The sequence below is a fragment of the Eurypyga helias genome, unplaced genomic scaffold (genome assembly GCF_000690775.1).
Source record: "Eurypyga helias isolate BGI_N326 unplaced genomic scaffold, ASM69077v1 scaffold39926, whole genome shotgun sequence".
In the NCBI taxonomy this organism is placed as follows: Eukaryota; Metazoa; Chordata; class Aves; order Eurypygiformes; family Eurypygidae; genus Eurypyga; species Eurypyga helias.
Genome location: NW_010259212.1, coordinates 43,190 through 58,947, shown reverse-complemented (window position 1 = coordinate 58,947; position 15,758 = coordinate 43,190). Strand labels below are relative to the sequence as shown.

Genomic DNA, 15,758 nt, shown 5'->3' with positions numbered 1-15,758 from the left:
TGTTGCTGGGAATTCAAGATGTTATAAGGGAAATTAACATTCCAAGGTAATAAAAACAATTCTTTAGCTCTGTGTTGCTCTGGACTAAAAACAGTTATAAAACCATCAGCCACAAGAGCTACAGTTAAAAACCACCCCTTCTCCCAAATAATTAACATATACAGCTTTGTTGGACCTCCGAAGAACACTATACCAGGGCAAAATAGTACAAGTGAAAGAGAGAACTCAAGGCTATTACTCAGTTTAAAAAATATTGTGGAAGTTTTTGATTACAGGTCAATACTTATTGTCTTTGCTTTATTTTATTTATCCCGTAACAAAGACAGAAGTAGCATGCACAAAGCCAAATGTCTTATGGCCTCCTCACCAGAGAACCCCTGCCTTACTCAGAGGGAAACTCAACAGCAATTATGAATTGTTTGGATGATCAATAGTCTTCATTTCTTAACCAGAAATAGAGCTCAGTGATTGAGGGAAGAAAAGTGAACTTTGTGATGTTTTATATAAAAAAATGAGAGTTCTTCAAAACTGTATTTTATTTCCCTAACTATGAGTGTCTTTTGGAGATTAAAGAAGCTGAAGGTGGAAACTGAAACTCTAACAAAGGAAGTTGCTTTACAACTTCTTCTACTCCCCTCCTTCTCTGAGAATAACCAGTTGTAAAACCTCAATGTGTTTGGAAACAAAAACGCAGAGGGAAGATTTCAAATTCTTACCTTATGAAGAGTGGCTTCCACAGATTTCATATGACTAATAATCAATTCTTTGTCTCTATTACAAGAGAAAAAAAACCAAAAACAGAGCAGTTAATAGAACTCAAGCCGTACTGATGTAGAAATTAATTTTCTGCTATATTGTAACTATCATGTCTTTAAAAAAATAATTGTTGATAACTCTAATTGTTATGTTTGTATCTCTCCTTTTTATATCTCCAATGAAAACCCTAAAAAGTAGTTTGTGGACCACTATTTGGCATGTGTCCATATGAAAGATGCTTCTGTTGTGGACAAGCAATTAAACCAGCTGTATTTATAGGCATATCACAGAATCACAGAATGGTTTGGGATATTAATGAACAACTATTGTGTTCTTGGAGAAGAAATCTGTAGTCTTAGATAAACAGGGCACATTGAATGGAGTCCAGGCTCTAGCAAGAACAGATTACATTCTTGTACAGGAAAACACTGACAAATTATGTTTTTCATCAATTATATGGGCCTAACAACTATGTACTTATATGTACATAAATCTTCCTGTCTTCTCTAAACCTGAACGTTTCACTGGTCCTCTTCCAAAAGAAGTCAGGCCAAGCATCCTATTGTTATAAAACAAAACTTTGGAGAATGAAATACCACTCTCATGCCTTTTTGTAGATTAGGGCTTCAGTAAGAAGGAGAGCTCTGGTGTGTTCTGCTGTCATAAAAAAAAACTTGGTCTCATCTGATGCATTGACAGAAATGGAATTAAAGTTGCATATTACCATATGACTATGGAGAACAGGACAGCATGATGACCAAATACCACAGGAAATCCAATGGAGTCTATGCCAGAAAAGCTGATACACCTTAATATTCCAGGACTGTCTTTCACCTTGCCAGCTATGCGAGTATTTTGTTTGAGCTCTTACAGTACCTAAAACAGAAGTCAAACCCATGGTGTTCTTCTTCCTGGAACGACTGCTGCTTCCACGTTTGATTCGTACTATTCTAACAGCAACTACAGGAGGGTGGCCAGAAAAGTAAGACTGGCTCCTAGTAAAGCTGTCACAGATTTTTCTCTTCTCAGGATCCTGCCTTTCTTTGGACTAGGTTGACAGGGACATGTTGTTCACCTTCTCTGCTGGCCTCATTTATGCTATTTGTCTGGGTGAAGTCAGAGCTAGAGAGCCAGCTCAACACCATTAATTTTGCAAGTTTGTTACTGACACAGATGTCAGTCTGTTCCTTGCGTATTCTCAGATATTCATCATAAAAAGGAAAGTATCTTTAAAAGTAAAGGAAAATAACTTTGGACCAGAGTTAATAGGTCGTTCCCAGGTTGTTAATTTTCTGAACAGAAAACCCTCTGAATACGGTTATTATCTTAAAATAAAAGTCAGATAATATTTATTTATTTATAGCACCTAGGAAAAAAGTTTTAAAAGTGAATCTACTGCACCCCTACCTGCCAGGTTCCACATTTCATTCAATCTTTGTTTCATATACTCATCAACTCCCACAGGTGTGAGGGAAATTGGAATTGGATCACAGAACTACTCTTTAGGATTATTATCCAGAAATGTAGTTCAGGAATGAGGAACATGCTTTGCATCATCTTTTACACAAGAGCTGGGGTGAAGGTTTGGCAGAGTTTCTATCTAGCAATGACCAAAAGGCTACTAAACTTTTGTCAAGTTGGCTGCTATCCAACAATTTTATTAAAACTGCTTCCTACTCTGGAGGAAAAGTGGAACAGAACTGCTAGCCACCGCTGCAAGAAAAATCAGGATAGCCATTCTCAGAATGAGCTAGCCAGCTTGTTATCCTTTAAAGGCGTACAAAAAACCTGGGAAAGAACCATACATTGCTTACAATCATTAAGGTTATGGAAGAGATATTTTTTAAATATTTTCTGGACAAAAGTAAAGCCACCTGATTTGCTGATATGTTCCAAAGTAGAAAAAAGAAATTTGTTTTGAAGAGCTGGTAGAACAATATATTGTATGGGGTTTTTCTTTGTCAATATTCAACTGCCATATACAGAAATAAAATCAATTTTAAAACCACTTCACGTTAAAATAACGTTTTCTGAATATAAGAAGGGCCACAGGGAATGATCTTTACTAGAGTGCGTAAAATAGGTTGGGGCAGGGTGAAACGGGGCAAGCTTTCCAGAAGAAATCCTTCTTCAGGTCACATCTGCTTTAATACACTCATACTAAATAACATTTGTCATTTTAATTAGCTTGTTAAACATTTTGCTGATAAGTATATTAATTACATTGTTTCACTTGTATATAAAACCCTTAAAGCTTCTAAGATATTGTTCTTCAGAGGTCAAATGTATCCCAGATACATAATGAGAAATTTTAATTTTAAATTAAACTTTTTTTTCAGTCTTAGCCACAGACCAACAATATTCAAAGTACATACTACAATAAGACTAACAGATAACGGAGTCTGCAAAGATTTATCTTTTTATCTGACTGTATGAATGTAAGAGGTTAGTCATAATCTCATCCAAGTCAATGGAACACCTTTTGACTACCAATCTTTTCAAGACCGGTCCCTGAACACTTCCTTCCACTGTCCCAGTTACGGTATAAAAAGGCATGGGGTTTATGTCTAAACCCAACTCTCTGAAATCAGCCGAAAGATCTATCCTGTTCCACAGACAAGACTAGGTCCAAACGGGTTTCAGCCCCTTTGGCAGCTAAGACCTGTCACCTAGCTAATGGTTCTGTATTTATTATAAATAAATTGTATCTCTCTCTAAAAAGATGAATTGGAAACAGGGAAAACAAGCAAACGTTTCTTAAATAAACAGCACCAAAGAGATGCTGTCAAACGAGTAAGATAATTGGCAAACAAAACCGCCCATGCTATTTCGGGACCCAGAATTTGGAGCACTATTATGGGACGACTACAGGAAACACACCATCTCCCATCTTGAACTAACAGTTTTCTTTTTAGAAGACTATCACTGAATTTCAAAGAGAGGCAGATGTACTTTTGTTTTCTAGCATTACATTAGCCAGGGCTAAAACCCTGCGCATGAAAGTAAGAATTGATCTTTTGTCCGTTTTAAGTGATCTCCCCAAGGTCCCCGCGCTCACTTCGCTGCCATGCAGAGGGCACTCTCTGCATCACGGATGCTCTCTTTCAGTCGACGCCTGTCCTGCACCAGCTGGGTAAGAAGTCTATTGAGCTGACGCAGAGATTGATCTTTCCTTCTCAGCTCCATCTTTGCCTCGGAGAGTCTCTGTGAGTAGACAGAAAGCAGAGTTACTTGTCAGCCCAAATAATTAACTTCAATTTATGCCATAGGCTATTAAACAAAGTGGAAAACAGACCGACTGTGAAGTAGATTTGGACCATTATGTACTCAGGTTTTATGAATTCTCTAGCAAAAACATTCCTAACTCAGAACTCCCCAGTTTTTAACGTACTGCCTATGTACAAATGTGTTTCATAAAATAAAGTGATTTGTTGATCAAACAGGTACCTATACCATGTTAAAGGTACTATATTTACAAATACCAGATTTAAACACAGTGGAAATAATGAGTACGGCATTAAAGAAAACAGAATAGTCTCAAAATTTAAAATGAGCATTAAAGAAAGGAACTCACAAAGAAAGGAAGGGAATAAACAAAGTTGCATTTATTTAAATATTCTGCACCATACAAAAATTTCAGGATTAAAAAAAAAAAATCTAATATTCCCTGTTAGTGCATCAAGTACAGTTCTGCTGCAATTCTTGCTAAGAATAAATCACAATTTTATGTTGCTTTCACTATTTTAAGGTTAGTTTTTCAACATGCAAAATAGCATGTGTATTTTTTTAATGTTTCTCACTGGCTTAGAATTAACACAACACGCTTTAAATCAATTCACATTAATCCAATAGATGACAAATCGCACACAGAACTAATTAATACAGAACCTGGTTAGTTGCTGCTCCTTTCTGCGGGGATAAATCAATACTTTTATAGACTGGAGTATTTAATAATGTGATTTCATAGTTTTCTAAATGTTACATTTTACTTACAGCTGTGAATTGCCTTTTTAGAAAGAATTTGTAATAGGTGGCTATAAACACTCTTTTACAAAATGCAAATTCCCTGACAAATTGTAAACCAACACAGAAGGACAGAGAAAAGGCACAGCTGCAAGACTGAGCTCTTGTACCTTGTTTTCAATATTTATGGATATGTCTTCTGCTTAAGTTCTAAGAAAGCTCTACATAAATTGTACTCAGGAGTACTTGACCTGGGTTGTGGAACATGGAGAGTATGTATTACGCTGTGGATACATACAAAGAACAGTATATACAAAAGGCTGACAAAAATTTGGAGGGCCCTGAAAACTCAATTAATCTGCAAGACTTTCAGACGTACCCAAGAGTCAAAGGCACTTCAAATAACAATAGGCTAGAGAAAAATTCTATAAAATAATGAAGTGCAGCATAAAATTGCATAATTCTGTAATATAAACTGAAATCTGTGGATCGGCACCAATTTTCTTCAAACATTTCTCAAGACAAAAAAACCAATCAGTTATTTCAACAGTGGATTTGGAAGGTACAGCATTACTACCTGAACTCTCTATTCAGCAATTTACAAAATCCAGGCAGAGATTAATCACTGCTCTAAGAGAAAAAAAAAAAATAAATCAGGAGTTTATTTGAGAAACTCTATACACCAAAAATGTTAATATTGGTCTTGCCCAAACTACTGCAGGTTGAATAACTCTATTCGGCCTCTTATGGCATTATTTTCAATGAAGAATGCTATTTTTCACCTACGAAATCATAAACACACAGATCTCATTCTTCCACTGCATTATTAACACAAAGACATCCAAACCCAGAAGCGTTGCTTTCAGAAATTCTACCTTAATGCCATCAGCAGCTATAGAAGTCCTGTCCAAAGAGCTGAGTTTGTGAATTGTCAGATTTTCAGAAAAGTTATTTCCAAGAAACCAGATGTGGATTAGAAAGGATAAAACCAGTCATCTTTAATTTAAGAACAAAGATCATTGTGTTTTTCCATTCATTGTGTTAATTCTTTATTTGGTTTAGACTAAAGCAGCATTGAGGATACAGCTCTGAAAACCTCAGTTGGGGTCCCTCCCCCATATTCCCATCTTTTGACAAACAAAATTCACGGAACAGAGGACAGTGTCTCTGGTGCCAATGCTCTGGTTCCACCCCACTCTCCCATCTGATTGAAAAATCTGGTTTTAAGATGCAGTCACAGGACTGAGCTCTGGCCCATGCAGAACAGATAATTCTACTAGTATTTCGATGCAAGCCAACTCTTGATGTGGGCGCTGCTGGAACTGAGTCTGGCTCCAAGATTTTAGTGGTCTAAATGAGTGAAAAAAGACAGGATGACAGGAACACTATGATAAAAATGAAATGAATATGCAGAGAGCTATACTTCTACAGAGGCTACAGAATTATCTGCTCCCACATACAGCTTTCACCACTGACCACAAAAGGTGAAGAGGCCCACTAGGTGTCAAAATCTTCTGGGAGCCCCTAACTAATCCTGCTTACCAACTGCAGGCCTATTAATGAGGCAGTAACAGGGATGAAAGCATGAAGCCAGAAATCCACACTAGCTGGTGACGAAGCAATATAGAAATGATTAAATCAAATATCTCACTGAACAGCTGCTTTATTATATTCAAAACTTTCACCATTATTTCTAGAAATCTCCAAAGGATTGAGACTTTACGTATCAATAATATTGCAGTATCTAACCAAAATGTAAACCGATTTTAGCTCTCTCAAAGCAGTTTCAGCATTCGCTTTAATTTCCTTGCTACTGTGGGTTAAAGTCAAGCCTTGGAAATCGCTCAAACACAGTGTGGAGTATTCTAAAGTAATGGCTGCTAAGCCTCTCTTTTTTTTCCTTCTTCAGATTGATCTAATTAAAACCCTTGATAAACTTTATGGACTCTAATATTTCCAGCTGAGTGACTGAAACCAAGAGGGTGTGCCTCAAGGCAGCAAGGCAACAATGATAAGCAGCAGGTTAGCCACTAATTTCTCAGCCAGGGTAGATTGTGAAAGTGCGATGTTCTGATATCCAAGAAAGTGTTCAGGAGAGAATAGGATAAATCAAGTTTAATAACTCTGCTCCTAATTGTTCCCTCAATGCTCCACTCTAATTACTTGGAGAACTCTCCTGACTGTCACCTGATATTAAGTTGTTGGAGGCTGAGTGTGGAGCAGTGAGATAATCAATAAACATTTAGTGGGGAGAAGAATGAAGATCCCGTTAAGCAGTGGGAACCTGCAGCACCCAAAGCCCTTCTGCTCATGAGAAAACCTATGGGAGAGCCATAGTGATTGCAAAGCAATAATCCAAAGCACTGTTTTTAGGCCTTGAGGCCTTTAGGCAACAGTACATTTGAGAAAAAAAGGTTAACACGGTCACCCTAATTACAGCCCATTTTCACATTCTTCATATATAAGCGAAGACAAGCCAATTAGGTAGAAAGGAAGATAAGGGAAGTTTTATTTGTATACTAATTAAACCCCTGATGAAATTAAAGGAAAAACATACAGCTCTGTAATTGTGTCTGAGAAAGGTCACTTCAGGTTCAGTTATCAGAAAAGCACAGCCTTGAGATATTTCACTTAATCCACAATATAGCCCTTACTTTGCTCCCCAGGTCTTAGTATTTACAAAAATAAGAAAATTTCAAAACCTGATAATGCATTTATCTTAGAATGTTTTCTGTGGACAATTACAATTGTTAGAAAGTTGAGGCTAAATATGATAAGAAGAATGAAGGTTTTAAAAAACGACTATGTCTGCACATAGTTCTGTGAAGATGCTGAGCTTTCACTTTCAAGCACAAGTGATTCTGAACCAACTTAGAAGCCAAACTCCTGTTTATCAGCATTCCATATAAGGACAGCTATCTGTTTAGTTCAGATGCTTGCACATTCAGGTGCTAATTCAGACATCACTGCACTAGTTCCCCTACAGTCCACCAAAATCTCACAGATTAGTCACGTTTTCATGAGAATCCTTAGAAGGAGTTCCCTTTGGAGATATTTTTAGATTTAGGCTTTCCCTCCCCATAAACTGACCATGAAAAACCATTTGTTGGAGTCAAGAGCAAGTAACTAATACTGAAGAAAAATCCTGTCGGCTGGGTTCTTCCACAAGTAATTTTAACAAGTTTAGGATTTGCAGTAAGGAATCTCTTTCTTCAAACCAGTTACAAAAATAAATCAAAAGTTTAACACTGTCATCCTTTACAAGCAAAAAAAGCACTCTAGTCAAATGATACCAGATGGACAGTCATTCTAGATGAACGATGACGGTTATGCAGTTTAAAAATCACGCAAAGGATGTATGACACATCTATACTGAGAGCACGTTTTCCAAGATCAACTACAGCTAGATCAAACTACTTACTAAATTAGATTTAAATTACACAGACACAACACAGAAATACAAGATATGCAAATGTACTGAACTATGTGTATGATGAACAAATTTGTGAAATTAAAGATTTTGTCTTCAGGATTAAGTTTTATGTGTGTATTTTCCATTTAAATGCAAAATACTACTTTTTGAAAGATCTGTACACTGAACACATCCTCAAAACTATCCTACACACATAACTAATAAAATTCCACAATATAAAAATTAATACAAAGTTTAGCCAGCATCCACTCCTCCATGAGTTGAAACACACTTCCATCACCCCTGCTGGCAAACATAAACATCAGGATGGTCTCGGAGTCTACAGATAACCTAGAGAAGTCTTGCACCCTCAAAAGGTACAAGACGTTACATTAGTATTTAATGTCAACTGTATTTTTAGTGTGTAGGACTGCAATGCAAACCAAATCACATTAGCTCAAACTACACAGCTGAATTTCCACATCATGTTTTCTGAAACTACTTCTATCAATACAGATTAAAAATGGCAGGGAAAAATGTTCTGCATCCAAAAAAAAAAAGAATTTCAAAACTGATATTTCTCATTGATACATGGGAAAAAAAAAAAAAAAAAGAACGTCTAAGACACATATTTAGATTCTCAACCGGAAACCAAACTGCAGTAACAACATACTCTATCTGTATTCACTGTTTCACAGTGACTGCAGTGGTGTCTTAAAACAGCTTGAAATGAACTCCATGTCGCTTTTCTGCTCTTGCAAAGCAGAGCTAACCTGAGGCTGACCACCCATGACATCCCTTCAAAAACAAATGCTTTCACACGCCCTTTAAACTTCTCTAGGAGAAGAAATATGAGTACTCAAAAGGACATATGAATGAGCTGTATCTACTTTGCAGAAAAAGCAGTAATTTTTTTTTTTCTTTGACCTCTTTGCTCTTGGACCCGAAGGATTGCTCAGTCCTGACAGCAGCAATCTTTTCATACGCTGGCATTCTGGGGATGGACACACCTGACACACTCTCCTCTGAAGTATGTGATGTAGCAGGGAAGCACTTAAACACAGCTTACAGATCACCGTGTACCTAACAACGTGTGAAACGGCTCTTCCTGTCTTCCCAAGTGTAACGTCGTCACCGGGTGCTCGTGGGTCTGCTAAGCAAAACAGTGACGCCAACCAGCACAATGATTTTAATAAATAACCAACAAGACACTGGTGAATGAAGGGATACTTGCAGACATATTTTCACATTTCTGACACAATGGCAAATACGATTGATCATGACTGTTTTATGTAAGAAGCCCTCATTATTCTGGAGTACAAACTAAGCTCACAGCAGAAAGCTTTAGGCAAAGCAGTATCATAAAAAGTCAACCAATCATCTAAAGAGAATTAAAAGTTAAATGATGGTGCAGGTAGCTTAAAAAGCAGCTGTGATATACAGTTACTCCACAGGATCTAGAACCTAAGTATTAAGAATAAGAAACATTTCAATAAAAGTTTATTCAAGAGTCACTCAGTGGATCAGATGAGGAAAACATGCATTTCCATCTTGCAAGAGATTTCTCTTACAAAATAACTTGAAACTGTAGGCACTCATGTTGTGTGAATACTACATTACTTGTGTATGCCTAGACAACAGCCCATTTGTTGACTGAAGCACAAGTAGGTCCCAAACACCCACACCGGTTTAGCTACCACAAGCATTTTACTTGCAGTGCTCCAGGCTGGAGTACAGTGCCCCAGAGACCTAAAACTAGGCTTAATATCTCTGTGCTACAATGCAGACTTATTCCTCAAGAGAAAATCTATTCTGATCAACCAGAAACGAATGTATTTTTCGACTGTATTAGCTCAAAATGTTTAGCAAGGGATGTCTGAAAATGCTTTATGAAGTCACTGAGCTGTGTATGCTTTAAAGTTATCATGAATTAAAAAAAAACTTCTTAATTCAAACGCAGTAGCTATTCCTGAATAATTCCACATAACAACACTTCTTCCAGAAGAGACATCTTAGGTTCACATCACTTGGCTCTAAAGTAAGTAAAACTGAACAAAAAATGTCAAAGTTTTTATATGAAGTAATCACAAAATATAAACCGCCCACACGGGCTAGATCACAGAATCACAGGATGGTTTGGGTTGGAAGGGACCTTGAAGAAGGAAGGGACCAGCCCCCCTGCCGTAGGCAGGGACACCTTGCACTAGACCAGGTTGCTCAAAGCCCCATCCAGCCTGGCCTTGAACACTTCCAGGGATGGGGCATACACAGCTTCTCTGGGCAACCTGTTCCTGTGCCTCACCACCCTCCCCATGAAGAATTTCTTCCTGACATCTAATCTAACCCTATGCACTTTCAATTTCAACCCATTACCCCTTGTCCTGTCAATACAGGCCCTTGGAAAAAGCCGCCCAACTTCCTTGTAGGCCCCTTCAGGTACTGGAAGGTGCTATAAGGTCTCCCCAGAGCCTTCTAAGATCCTCATGGACTGTTAGTATTAGCAAACAAAAACATCAGTGTTAAAATGTGTTAGCTAGGCACATCTCTGTATTTGAAGAGAAACAGAAGTTGAAAAAGTTGAGCGAAACCCTTTTGAATGCACTGGGCCTTCCAGATAAACACTAATCAAATCAGAGGTAATAATTAAGCTGTACTTTTAAACTATGTTTTGGAAAATGTTAAAGTACATAATAAAATTTATGCACATGATAATCTTGAAATTTTTATCATCTTCTACGTGAATTATGTTAGTATTACTGGAAAGCTGCTAGAAGGATTACACCACCTTAATGGAACAAAGACGATTTTAGAAAAACTCAGGCTTTATCACTGTGAATTATAAGTGTATTAGAAAACCCCTTGATGTTAAGTGAGAATAAATTTTTGGAATCGCATGCATGGTGGCATCATTCACTCCTCATTCGTGTCTGACATGCTACCTCAGGACTGCTGTTTCTTTTTTCTCCCTAGCAAAGTAAATGCCTCTCCCACCTAACCCTGTGCAACTGCAGACTAGACAAGATCCAGCCTTGCAGGAGTAGCAGCTTTTCTGTGCTTTGGCAGTGCCATGCCTTTAAATCAGTTAAGTGCTACAGAAAAAAAATAATCCTCTTTTTTTCATTGTTAACACTGTTTACCCTGACCAGCCCCCAGCCTTATAGTTGTTACAGTGCCAAGATTTAAAACAGATATTTTACACCTGGTACTGCAAAAGAGGACTTTCCGTAACTCGCTCATGTACCCATAGGTATGTATGTGAGGCACCTAATGTTACAGGGGAACTCTGATGCTGCCCTGTAACACTGCCATACACAAGCATCTGCAATACTGTTGCTTAATTTTGCTGTATATTTTCTAATTGTGCACATTAGCACACAATGTATAAGACAGACACAAACAGCAACAGGACTTCAGTGTGGTTTACAAATGCTACTATATCACATGTACATGCACAAATATTTTGCTGGATATCCATGATGACACAACATACTGTACCAGTTTCTTGCATTTCATGATAGGTGAACCTGGCTCAAACCATCTGTCCCTGATCGTGTCCCACTGGTCTTAATGATCTTCATTACCAGTGACATATCTAAGCCCAGACACTGACTGTTTCACATTCTCAAAAAAATATTCCTCGATTGGATCTGCATCATTCAATTTGTTTGGAATATTTATAAATCATAACAGTTAGATGGTTCAGGAAGAAGGAGGAACAACAGCAATAAAACTATTAACACTCACAATAAAACATTACCTACCAATAAAACAGCCACAATTTCATTCCCATTGTTTATTTGAAAAGGCACAGAATTTGAAGTCAGTGGGAATCTGGACACAGACTAAAAAGTCATCAGGGACAGGTTAAATCAGACAGCATCCTGCTTCAGTACTAAACAAACAAGAATTAGGGTACACGGGCTATGTGTGTTCAGACACTGGCTCACAAAATGGGAATCCTAAAAGCCTTTAGAACAGTTTCAAGAAATTTTCTAAATATAAGTTAAGGTTCAGGTCTGAGTAGGAAAAAATACTGTCCATGACCTCAATATACTGGTGCGGTCCTAGTTAAGTTGTTATAGTGCTGCACATCATTCTGCAGCAGTGTCTTGGAAGAGGCTATTGCACAGTTCCACCAGACATGAGCATATCGCTGTGAGCCATCACATTAAGCAGTTACGGGCAATGCCAAGAATGTCAATTTATGCAACCTAAATTCTTGATCTTGCTTGAGCAAGGTTTTAATTTTTCTTTAATTAATGAATTGGTCAAACCTTTTTTTAACATAGCACTAACACTGACGTGGGCTTTGGCAGACTTACCACTCTATACGGTTTACATTCTAACACTGCATTCTCCTTCAGAAGGGTTCTGACCAAACCATACATTTGTATTCAGGTATATGCATTTCCACAGACAGCCCCAAATGCTGTTTAGTGTATGCATATTTTATTTTAATATTATGCCAGCCACATCCTGCTGCATGAAGTATCTGCAGGGGAAAAACACGCATGCATGATTCCTTTTATCCTTTTTACTCTTTAAACCTCAATAAAATGAGAATGAATTGATAAATATGTAGTTTCTTACTAAAAGGTCTATTCTTTTATACAGGTCATCCCTATCCCTCCCTTCATTAAAAACTGGAGAGTAACCTTCTTGGCAGAAAGAACAGATACGGTAAACCAAAATTTAACTAATACAAAAAGGCAACTTCTAAATCATTCTGTTGAAAAAGCATCAAAGATATATTACATACCAATATCCAACAAGGAGATCAAAGTCCTACAAAGGTGTATTGATTGCGTGTCTCCCTTCCCTCTGGATATGCTTTGTGTCATACCACGTGCCAACTGAAAGCACAAACCTTGAACAAGGAACACCTTTTTCTGAGCAGGCCACACACAGATCCTGAAGCAGACATGGTAAACCCTGACAGCAATGTATCACTGCTACTGTTAAATTGAATTATTATTCATATTTTTCACTTAGGTACGTTTCCTGAGTACAAGATAAAATGACAACTTGATGGTAGAAAACTTGGAAAATTACCTGCTTCATGCCCCTATAGAAACAACAGTAATAAATATGCCTTATTATGCATTGGCTGATAGCACACAACCAATTATATTAGCAAATTATTAACCTTTTTTTCCTCTAAGAACACACTTCTTCCTTCTCACACCTCAAAAATTTTCTTGTACGACAGCAAAGCACTTTATAAATTTAAATTATAAATTTACAAATGAAATCGTGAGACTTATTTAGAACTAACAAATTCATAATCTTTAAATCACTTAACTACTTATTGTATACTCCGCTGACAACCAACCAACCAACAATTAAGGTGGGTTTACTCTAGCTAGAAAGTTTGCAAAATTTTTTTAAAAGTCCTTTGAACTAAGCAAAATTACTCAGGTAGCAACAAGAACTTCAGTGGCTTTTTCATAAATACATATTGTAAAAACACAAAAATTTTGGCAACATGAAAAAATAATTTCTGGTTTGAGTTTGTTGCCCTGCTACAATCTCAAAGATCTTCCAGGCTATTCACAAGTAAAAGAAGACAGCATAGCTGTAGATTTTGGAAGCTGAAAGCGGTATAAATTTGGAAAAAAACTGCCCCTGAAAATTATCAAATACCTAATGAAAATAGAATGACATATTAAAATCAAAAACCAAATCACATGAAAGACAGGTATGGCTGCTGTCATAGTATGTAGCCAAGAGAGGGGACCGAAAAGCAAAGGAGTACATCTCTTGCTTTGGCCTTATGCCAGTTAGATACATATTTAATCATATTGCAACAGCTTAATTATATTCCAACAGGTATTTGAAAGTTGGTTACTTACGGTTTCACAAGAACATAGAAAGACCTTTACAGACTTAGCTTCACACACACAGAAAGGGAGATCATGGGAAAACCTAAGGTGAAAAAATGATGGGGCCCTAGAGATATCCCAGATGAAGAGCAGCAAGAAGCAAATCTATGCATAAAGGACTTGTATATCGAGAACCTGTATAGCAGAAAGTCCTACACATTGATATCTAAACTACCAGGAAAAATAGGTTGTAGAGCACTGCTTTAAAACCATCACATGCTGTTTTAAAGATCTATTGATCCCCCCTGCACATCTCAAGGTAACAAAGTTACTTTGTAGTTGACCCAACCATATAACAAAGATCTCCCAGGCATGGGATTTACCAAGAAGCCTTTCTGTATTCCTTGAGTGAAAATTGAAACGTAGTTGAAGGTCTTGAAACAACAGGGATAAACGGCATGCAAGTACGTATGCTTAACAACCATACACTGTAATTACACAATAATCCCATTTTTCTGCCAAATTACATGTCAATAAATCTTTCTCACTGCACTATAAATTCCAAGGTCATGGACAGAGGTGTTTATTAGTATAATTACAATGCAGCAATAAAACCATTAAGCTTTTAGATCCCGATATTGTTCCATTTATTCTCCCCTTCCCCCAAGGGAGGCAAGTAGTTCCTACAAAAGGAATACCCAGAAAATACTGGAAGTTATTTTTGAAAGACTGTAAGAACGCTCTGTTCATCCAATTACTTTGTTAAAAGTTTTCCATTTTCTTTATTCAGTCTTTGACAGAATGTCACAATTTCTCTTTTTAATAGCACCATGCAGCAAACAGACCCAAGATAAAAAGTATTCCCTGAAACAGGAAACGTTACTACACTGGAAACATATAGCTCAAGCAGTCCAGATTTCACTGTGTGCCAGTCATTAATATCAGACCAAAAAACCCAAGGTCTTAGCCACCTGTTGAGAAGTAACCTGCAGTCCAAATCACTGACTCTTGTTTCCACATTAGTTTAATAATTCCTGGGTACATTTCTACCCGTCTTGGTTACTCGCCTTCCTCTGCAAACTACCAGAAGGGTACTTAAGTGCATAATTATTAAAATGACTGTTCAAATCAGACTACTGAACGAGACTAGCATGATCAAACTTATCCAGTAATCTTCTGTAGAAAGGAAAATGTATTCTTACTTGGAAATTAACTCTGGTCATAATTAGCTTTCAAAGATTAACTAAAGTGATCTTATGTAATCACGACTTATTCCAGTGTTCTCTCTCAGTGCTTAAATTACACCCAAATCGTTACAATGGTGACAGCATCTTCCTCAGTTATCTTAAACTCTTTGTGACGTTGAAAATAAAATACTAATTTTTCTAACAATAGGGGTGTATTTTCTTATTAGATAAATAATGTTTACACCTGACTAGATGGAACATGAATATAATAAAATGACACTTTGTTTCATTCTTCTCTCAATGTAAAGTAGAAGCAATTCTTAGACTATTTTATTATTTTCTTACTGTACAAAGACAGTAAAAAAATTCACCTGACAAAACCAGCCTCAATAACATTCTTTCTACTAACAAATGAAATATTTTATGGTAGGATAATTGAAAAAGTAACAACAAATGTTCACCTGGTATAGGTAAGTGTTCAAATTCCAGTGTAAAACCTTAACATTGGTCAAATTACAGTGAATTTGCAAAACTGGACAGAAGAGGAACAGCAAAGGCATTAAACAGTAACACACTGGTAATGTCAGTAGCCTTTCAAAACAAGAGCCTCTAATTGTG

At 37.1% G+C, this 15,758-nt stretch overlaps 1 protein-coding gene across 1 annotated transcript in view; it reads right to left on the bottom strand.

Moving 5' to 3' along the window:
• Positions 1–716: 716 nt before the first annotated feature.
• Positions 717–15,758, bottom strand: part of CCDC171 (coiled-coil domain containing 171) — a gene marked incomplete at both ends in the record, with an annotated part of 57,093 nt that continues 42,051 nt past the window's right edge. Inside the window, 2 exons of the mRNA XM_010154613.1 lie at positions 717–771; positions 3,815–3,960. Coding sequence (XP_010152915.1) covers positions 717–771; positions 3,815–3,960 — 201 coding nt within the window. The remainder of the gene's footprint in view (positions 772–3,814; positions 3,961–15,758) is intronic.